This window comes from Mus pahari, chromosome 15, assembly GCF_900095145.1.
Source record: "Mus pahari chromosome 15, PAHARI_EIJ_v1.1, whole genome shotgun sequence".
In the NCBI taxonomy this organism is placed as follows: Eukaryota; Metazoa; Chordata; class Mammalia; order Rodentia; family Muridae; genus Mus; species Mus pahari.
In genome coordinates this window covers 44,434,636-44,444,430 of record NC_034604.1, presented here as the reverse complement: position 1 = coordinate 44,444,430, position 9,795 = coordinate 44,434,636, and the positions used below count along the sequence as shown (strand labels likewise).

Below are 9,795 nucleotides of genomic sequence, written 5' to 3'. Positions count from 1 at the left end.
AAAAAAAAAAAAAAAAACCCAAAACCCCCCCAAAACAACCAAAAAAAACCTCATGTTTATTTTGGACCTGGTCTTTTTCTAATTCTGGATCAATCACCTATTATAAAAAGCTGATTATTTCCTGTAAGATTTCTTTTTATGAATATTCAAACACTCATATAGATTTTTATAGTAAATTGGATAATATACAGTTAAAAGTTTACATTTTAAGTTTATTTTAACAACCCTCACCAAGACATAGAAATCTAGCTATTCTTGTACTGCGGTGGCACTGCAGTATATAGTTGTCTTACAATTGTAAACTTTCTTTTTATAGACAGTTTTCAACTTATTCTATTATAAAAGGTGCTGCTTTGAACATTCACATAAATATATACCTCTTTATAATGATATAGACTAAAAATTTAGAGTTGGAAATGCTTTGCATCAATTAAAATTGAAAGATGAAGCTGGCAAGATTGATGATCTCATTTTGTTCCCTGGAACCCATATAGTGAAGGAAGGAAGGAAACCCCTCTAAGTTGCCTTAGACCTCCACAGTATGCTCTTGCCCTCCTCCCACAAAGTTCAAAAAATGTAAAAAGTTGAAAATTAAAGGTAAAATGAATTTTAAGCAAAATATTTAAAACTCACTACTTATTTATCCTTACATATAAGTAACACAAGGAACTATAAAAATTTAAAATATTTACCAAGTTTTAATTTTCAGTGATGATTACTGAACATATTCAAGTTTTGGCAAACTTCATATTGTTTATTTACTACTCTAATGTTTTCTGAAAACTCTGATAGTCTATTGTTTCTGTATTTGTTTTACTTTCTCACTACCTAGCCCTTTTTTCTAGTTTATTCTGTTTTCTGGAGTAGAGCTAGATTTGTTCTTCAGCAGAGATAAACATAGAATATATATTCAAATAGTGTTAATTTCAAATATAGTTTGGCTGAACGTCAATTTATTTCTCACTCCTTTTTTTGTTTGTTTGTTTGTTTTTTTCGAGACAGGGTTTCTGTGCAGCCCTGGCTGTCCTGGAACTCACTTTGTAGACCAAGCTGGCCTCGAACTGAGAAATCCGCCTGCCTCTGCCTCCCGAGTGCTGGGATTAAAGGCGTGTGCCACCACACCCGGCTATTTCTCACTCCTTATCTAACAGGATTCTATAAATATAGCTCTACTAATTGTAACATTTCCCTTTTAATAGGGAATTTTGAGCAGCTGGAACCCGATTGTTTGAAAAGGAAGGTGAGTAAGTAACATTTACAACTCCATTTCTTTCACATTTAGAGGACTATTTCTTTATATCTGAATCAAAACAAAACCTAGGATATGTGCACACATATCTGTCAATACATCTTAGTACTAGGTATTCCCTTTTGTTGTGAAATTATATTCTTTGCTTTCAACAAATAACAAGTACTGCTTTCCCCCTACTACTTTGATTTTTCTGAAATATCCCCTGAACTATTTCCCAGGAGATAATTTCTTATTTGGTGCTTCCTCAACATACATACATACTTGTTTTTTAAACTTATGTTCACTGACCCCCATTTTTGAGAACTGTGTTTTTAGTTTATAAAAACGGTTCCCTGTGCCGGGCATGGTGGCGCACGCCTTTAATCCTAGCACTCAGGAGGCAGAGGCAGGTGGATTTCTGAGTTCGAGGCCAGCCTGGTCTACAAAGTGAGTTCCAGGACAGCCAGGGCTATACACAGAAACTCTGTCTCGAAAAACCAAAAAAAACAAAAAAACAAAAAAAAAACAACGGTTCCCTGTTCTATGCTGTTTCATACTAGCCTGTTTTATTGATAGCATTTCTGAATCTCTTAAGAATTAATTTCTCAGGTCATTTATTAGTCTTATTATCTTAGATTTGTTGAAATTTCAGTCTTTTGAGTGTCCAATTCTATCTGTAATTCACACCCAACCTGAGTTACATAATTGGGATGGACTGAGTCTTCTCTACCATTTACTAAGGATGCTTCCTTAATGAAGGCTAGTGCATGTATAGGTGTTGTGCTATTTGGTTCCATCACATGGTTAAAGAAAATTAAAAGTTAACTGCTTAGCAAGGATATCTGGCAGGCAATGAACTAAAACATCTCTTTTTAAAAAAAAAAAAAAAAAAAAAAAAAAAAAAAACTAAATAAAATATCATCATTTCCCCTTTCTTTCCCTTCTATTCCTCCTTGCCCCACTTAAAATTTATGGCATTCTTTTCTTTATTATTGTTACATATCTATGAATAAATATATAAATAACCTGCCTAGTCTGCTTAGTGTTGTTTATATATATGTTTTCAGGGCTGACCGTTTTGTACTGGATAATTACGAGGCTTGTCTCTGGAAGAGATCAATTCTTCTTCTCTTGGTAGTCATTAGTTGCCTATGCTTTTTTTGGTCTAGGGCACTATGAAATTTCCCACCACTTTGTCATCAGTATGTCTATTTGTGTTGTTACTGCTTAGGTACCGTATCGCTGAGCTGCAATGGGTGTACTTTTCCTGTCTTTCTAGGAGAAAAATCTCACAGCAACCTCCTAGTCACACCTTTCTTAAATGGCTCTGTAACTAAAGGTTTGCCCTCCATAAGGTCTTTCTTCTTCTTTTTCTTCTTTTTTTTTTTTTTTAAAAAAAGATTTATTTATTTATTATATGTAAGTACACTGTATCTGACTTCAGACACTCCAGAAGAGGGCATCAGATCTTGTTACGGATGGTTGTGAGCCACCATATGGTTGTGAGCGACCATATGGTTGCTGGGATTTGAACTCAGGACCTTTGGAAGAGCAGTTGGTGCTCTTACCCGCTGAGCCATCTCACCAGCCCATCTTTATTCTTCTTAACTCTGCTAGTAGAAAATACTAAAAGAAAACATAATAAACAATGGAACTGTAATATCAAAATGTCCTATTAAAGCTGTGTGGCTAGTTCACAGTTTGCTGACATGTCATTTTATGGCAGTGCTTCTCAGTTTTAGAATGCATACAAAATCACAAATGCAGATGACTTAGACAGATCTAACACACCCCAAACTGTACTTGCTGCTTGGTGCTGAATCATACTCTGAGTAGATTCCAGGAACTAAAAAGTTGGATACTCACTGGTCAAAGAAACATAAGATAGAGCACTGGTCCTTAGGGTACATTTAAATTAAGCTTAGTAGTGATATATGTATACCATATACTACAGAAGAATCATGTGCACTTAAATGTTCTTCCAGAATTAGAAGAATTTTTATGAATTAGTACTTTAAACACTTTCTTCAAAACCTCAAACTAGTGAATTTATACCCAAACATTTTTTTAAAAAATCATTTAATTCTCAATAGTACCTTATTTCCCTGATAGTTAAATCTCATTCTTGTAATTCTTGAGTTGCCACCAGATCGAAAACAGGTTATTTGCTGAGAATGGCCCCATTCAAACATTCTGACACTTCCATCTTGAGCTCCGGTCAGATCTGCATTATAAGATAACAAAAATTACATATTTATTTTAAAAAGTTTTGAGAAAATTTATTTAACACAATCTAGAATTATTTAGCATAGTTATACCTAGGAAATAAATCAATCCATTTATATAAATTTCCTTTTTATTTTTCATTTCATACAACAAAAATAATATGATGTACTTTCATTTGAATGAGAGCATGTCTTTAAATAAAACAGTAGAAACATGTATATTAGGAACATGTCTATAAATTAAGAGTGCACAGGGTTGAGAGGGCAGCAGCATAATGACTTGACACTAGCTAGAAGGGATGCTCTTTTCTTCCCATGGTCTTAATTTCTTTTATATTTATGGGTGTTTGACCTGCATATATATTTGTGCAACATGTACATGCAGTGCCTACAGAGATCAGAAGAGGGTGTAGGATCCCCTGGATCTGGAGTTAGATATGGCTGTGAGTTTTATGTGGGTGCTGGGAATGTTACCTGGATCCTCTGGAAGAGCAACCTGTACTCTTTAACCTTTGAGTCATCTCTCTGACCTCACACTTACTTAATTATAACCAATGAGGATAGCCATTTAAAACTAAGTTTTCCAAATATTATCTGTAATGCTAAGAACTCTAGGCTACATGGCTCTTGAATGTTCATGGTGTTCTTGAATTGTGGTGTATTAACAACCTAAAACACAACTCACTACAAACAGTAAGACAAACATCAAACCTTTACCTCTAATTAAGAACCTATCACTTCAATGAATCAAATTTCTTTTCATCTTGCTTCCTCAAACACCTTTTTATTTTAGTTCTGCTACCTTGGGGTGATGGCTATATTTTACTGCCTGGATCTAGATTCACCTAGATTGGTGAGCCATACCTCTGGCTGTGTTTGTGAAGATGTTTCTACCTAGGATTAACTGAGAAAGAAAACAGATGAGCCACCAATAAGCAGGTAACACCTCATGGGCTAGAGAAGCATATGAAACAGAGGAGGGCAAAGGAGAAAACTAGCTCAAAGAGACAGCACATCCTTTTTTTTTTTTTTTTTTTTGGTTTTTTGAGACAGGGTTTCACTTTGTAGACCAGGCTGGCCTCGAACTCAGAAATTCACCTGCCTCTGCCTCCCAAGTGTTGGGATTAAAGGCGTGCGCCACCACGCCCAGTTAGCACATCCTTTTTTTATGGTTCTTGGATAGATCTTACCATACTCATTTCTTCTCAGGTAATCAAAAGACTTGACCCCCTGAAACTTTAAGCCAAAACAAATTATTCCTCCCCTCTTAGCTGGTTCTGTCAACTATTTGGTGACAGCACTGAGAACCTAATTCTTGGTAAAGCCATAAACCACCTGCAGTCTAACTTCATAAGTTTATGAAATGGCGAATGTTCAAATAGCCTTCTGATAGTTCTGTGTCAGAAGACAAACACAGAGGAGACTACTCATAAAACTCCTAAAAGCAGCAACCTCGGTACAGGAGAGCCTTATGTACATTACTTCTTGCTGCTATTTATAGACTACCACAAAAACCTCACCCTCAGATTTCAGCTAACAGCCAACTTGAACACACTTTCCCAGACTAGGATGTGGGATGTAGCAGATGGTGTTCAGCAGAGTGCCTCGGGTAAACAAAGCTTAAGGGACACAATTGTTTGTCTTCCTAAATTCAAGTCTAGAACTCCTATGTCTTAAACTCTACCTAACTTCAGGCATAAACAATATGGACTCATAACCTTTTATATTTTATTTTTTTGTTTTTTTGAGAAATGAGTAAACCTTACCAAAGATAATTTGAAATTATGGTAGTTACAATGGGGAAGCTTAAACTAGGCAAATTAATTATTCCTCTCTAGGACTCAATGGATAAAAAGGGATCCCCACACCTCAGCAACAGTAGAATGCATCTTCTGACAGACAAGCTGAAGTTACAGAAAAACGAGATGGACCAGTGAATTTGTTTCTTTTCTCCCTATATTGTTCCTTCCCCTCCCTGCCTCTGTCCTTACCTCTCTCTCTGGGTATCTGTGTGAATATCTTTATATGTGTGTGTCTGTCTGTCCGTTGTGCCCCACCCCACTCTGTGTGTGTGTGTGGATACATACATACCAGAAGTCAACTGTGTTATCTTCTTCAAGGACTTTCCACAATATTTTGAGACAGGGTCTCCCAAGGAACCTGGAGCTCAGCAAATACAGCAAGCCTATCAGGCCAGCAAGCCCCGGAGACTCTCCTGCCCAGTGCTGAGGTTATAGGTCTGTGCCACCATACCCAGAGTTTTCTGTGAGTGTCAGGGATCTGAATTCATGTCATCATGCTGGCTAGCAAGTACTTTACTGAAGAGACCATCTCCTCAGCCCCATATATACCTTGTTAAATGGCTGTTTACAAAAGGCAAACAAAAAACCTGCACCACCCCATGGACTCCTTTTATAGTGTATATTTGGACCCTATAGTCTTTTTATTTAAAAAAAAAAAATCAAGATTTTAGTGATTTTTCTATCTGGCACACAGCTAAAATCAAACCTAAAGATGCATTATTTGTGTGACATTTTTCTGTCTCTAAATTAAGATAAGAGTTCAAGATAACTTGGCTTAAACAACAATAGATTCATAAGTAAATTAAATGTTCCCTAAACTCTCAGAAGGAAGCTGGCCCAAGTATACTTCCAGTTCATATGGACTCAGAGAACCTTTGGTAAATACATGCTACTTTGATCCAGGCTTTTTTACTCTGTGTTGTCAAGTAGGACCTGATCCTTCCTCACCTGACTGGCATTCTGGTACCTCTAAGAGTTTGTCTGTGTTGCCAGATTACCTGACTTTATGTCTAGATCATCTGGAATCTCACTTCTGCAATGTCAGGTGACCCAGCTCCTCCTGGATCTTGCAGTGTCTCTGACTTGGCTGACTTCTCATCCTACAGTCCCCCCAGATCCACCAAGATCTGACTTCACTTCCCTGTATAGGTAGGTAGGCCCTACCCACCTGTATCACATAGACCTCTCAATGCTGTATCTCTGAAATCTCACATGCCTAACCTCTGCTTGACCAGAGATGACCAAGTGGCATAGAAGGACTAGCAAGATATATGTTGACCCTTAAATGGTGACTCTTAACTCAAGACAATAGAAAACTCTCAAAAACCCTGTTCTTTCTAGTAAGGGCAGTTCTGATGGTAAAACCTGTTCTCCAATTAGTTCTTGATCTATAAAGAAAGCCATGGCCCAGTTGCTGGGTGGAAGGAGTAAGTGGGACTTCCAGGTCCCTGGAGGTAAAAAGAGACAGATGAAGGGAGGAGAGGAGAGTTTACCATGTTTTGGAGAATGACCAAGTAGCCATGTGAGGTCTCGGGAGGAGCAGCAGTCTGTGGCTGCTCCTGTAGGTCAGGGATGTTTAGCAGGGACTAGATGTAATGGGCACTAAATTTTAGGGCAGGCGGGAGGTGTGGAGCTAAGAGTGTTAATAAGGGAATGCTAACAGCGAGTGTTTAATAATGCCCAGCAATTGTGCCAAGAAGGCAAGTTGAAATGAGCAACCTGTGTGTGTGCCTTTTATCAGTGGATTGAAGGGAAGCTGGGTGGAGGTTGGTAGCACAGCCCATTCCTAGAGCTTTGAGGGGAGAGTGAAAGCTACACACAACAGATGGCACACACCATGGAAGGCGAGAATCCACTATTAACTTAGTCATTCTTGGATTGATCACATACATATAGTGATTTAAGTCTAGGAAGAGAGACTATTGGTTTCTCAGGGAGCAGAGCAGAGTCAGGTGGCTCCATCACAGGAAACTTCAACAAAGGAACACAGGCTCAGCTCACAGTCCCTGGGATTCCCTGCTGTGAAGAGACAGGATGGCTGCTCTGAGGCAAAGAACTCAGACAGTAAAAAGCAGCCTGCTTCCTATAAGCAGGTAATTAAAGGATAGAATACTAAAGTTTATTTGTTTGTAAAGATAGAAGGGAATACAGATTTTACCCAAGCCACATGGGGATCACCCTCCTCTCCCACATACAGTTCAGAACTAATACAAAGAGTTTGGGCTCAGAGGCACTGGGAACCCAGCTGTGCAGAGACAGGCTGCTTGGAGGAAGGCAGAGAGGCAGAAAGTAAAGGCCTCCAACAAGCAGATAAAGGATAGAGATAAATGAGATTTAATTGTTTTAAGGACAGAAGGGAGTATACTGTAATTGTTTAAATGTTCTAAAAGTATATAGAGATATAAGGCTCTACAGAAGAGAGAAGTCAGGGAGGTTGAATGAAATAATGTTATAAAGCAAATCTGGAAAGGTCTATGCCAGGATAATACTCAAATTCTTTGAATGTGGGCTCCACGGGAATTCTGGGATCGATATTCCTGGTATGACAGATTAGAAGCCTAAGAATAGGCCTATACAGTAAGCAAAAGGGAATTTAATTATAGATATTGAAATATTGAGACATTCAGTCTTAAAAAATTAGGGTGCCTACCCTATCTCAGACAGTAGAAATTTAGGCCTTGAGAATTATATAAAAAGAGAGCCTGGAAATAGGCTCATACAGTAAGTAGACAAGAAATAGTAAATAAAAAATTTAGGCCTTGAGCTCATGGAAGTTGGGGCAGGGGACAGTAGAAGCACCGTCTCAACAGATAACATCTGTATAGATTGCTTTAGTTGCTTTGAACTGTTTTAATTATCAAAATGAGTGTGATTTTTTTTTCTTCTTCTCTTTTTTCCCCTGCAATGAAAGCCTCATTTTGCAATGTTCTTTTTCAAATAATAGAGGAGACTCCTCTACGCACACACTGTACAAATGTTAACACTGCCTCCATAAAGCATTAATTAAGAAAGGCCAAAGAATAAGATGCTGAGTTTCTTTTAAAATAATTTAAAATATATTAACTTTCCTGAGGCAGATTTTGTGTGAAGCATCTTGAATAGGTAGCTGCTACTCAAAGAATGGTGCTTGGAAGGGTCTGTCTGTTTTGGGCAGTTGGAACTGGAGAGTAAATCCTGTGAGGTCAAGCAGCAGGAACAAACACACGTGACAGCATGAGCCAGTGATGTCAGCACTGATTCCACACAACTAAGGCTTGGTTCCACAATTGGGCCACTTAAGAACTCTGGTTCTTAGAGACAATTGAGAAAACACAGTTGTACCTTAATATCTGCTGAGAAAATACAAATAAATATGATGCTGATAAAATGCCATCTGCCTGACATGCAGTTGAGGAACACCTCCTCGTATGATCTGAATACTTGCTTGTCATTTCCTACACATGCAACCACCTTTTAAAGGAAAATAAAGCCAGCACTCGTGTATTAGTGGAGCACAGCCCAGTCCACGTGCATCTGAGTAAGGAAACAAATACCAAAGTTCCTCTGACCAGAACAGCTGTCTTTCACATGCTCGAATAAGGAGCAGAATTTCATCCTTATCTAATCTGTGCACCCTGCACAATCCATACAGGTATCTTAATGGTACTAAAATTTTGGTTGTGAGATTTATATAATACAGAATGTACAACTTCAGTGAGATTCACCCTCAGAGATGCTAAACTGACCTGCCTGGACCCCTGCTTCTGGTTGCTACCCAAAACAGCTCTGGGAATTGTCATGAATTCCAGGATATCTTGCCTCATCCACCTTTCAGATAGACCTAGTTAGAACTTCAGTCAAGCCCTGAGCCTTCTAAGCATAAGAGACTGGATAACAAATGCTAAAGCTAGCTTTCTTAAAGTCTAACCAAGTTTTTTAATTTTGCTACCCCTCCTCACCCCTTAAAATTTTTTTTCGTCACCCCTGTTCAGTTGGAAGAAGTTATGGAGAGTTCTCAGCCCAAAACTCTGGGTTTGGGGGTCTGGTAATGGTTATTTTACAAATTATAGAAAAATTGTTACTTTAAGGGATAACTTGAGAATGGTCATAATTATAATAGGGAGGAAATAGGTGGAATTGATCGTGTAGCCAATGTGTTCATTGGAAATAAATGACATCATAAATTAAATGGACCTAACAAACATCTACAGAACATCCCACCCAAACATAAAAAGAATACACTTACTTCTTTGCAGCTCATGAAACTGTCTCCAAAGTTGATCATATATTATGGCACAAAACAACTCTCAACAATCAGGGGAAAGCTTAACTAACTACCTGCATTCTGCCTGACTATGGTGGCACAAAACTAGCTATTAATATTAACAGAAACCATAGAGAATATCCAAACTGATGGAGACTAAATACCACACAATTCAATCATTAGGTCCCTGAAGAAATCAAGAATGAAATAAAAAAGAAATCCCAGGCCGGGTGTGGTGGCGCACGCCTTTTTAATCCCAGCACTTGGGAGGCAGAGGCAGGCGGATTTCTGAGT

At 38.2% G+C, this 9,795-nt stretch overlaps 1 protein-coding gene across 5 annotated transcripts in view; it reads right to left on the bottom strand.

Annotated features, from left to right (window-relative positions):
* The window catches only part of Dmxl1 (Dmx like 1), a 141,631-nt gene that overhangs the window by 9,687 nt on the left and 122,149 nt on the right, over positions 1 to 9,795 (bottom strand). For all 5 annotated transcript variants that reach the window (XM_029547072.1, XM_029547073.1, XM_029547074.1 and 2 more), the window contains one exon: positions 3,328 to 3,455. In XM_029547072.1, the coding sequence (XP_029402932.1) occupies positions 3,328 to 3,455 (128 nt within the window). The remainder of the gene's footprint in view (positions 1 to 3,327; positions 3,456 to 9,795) is intronic.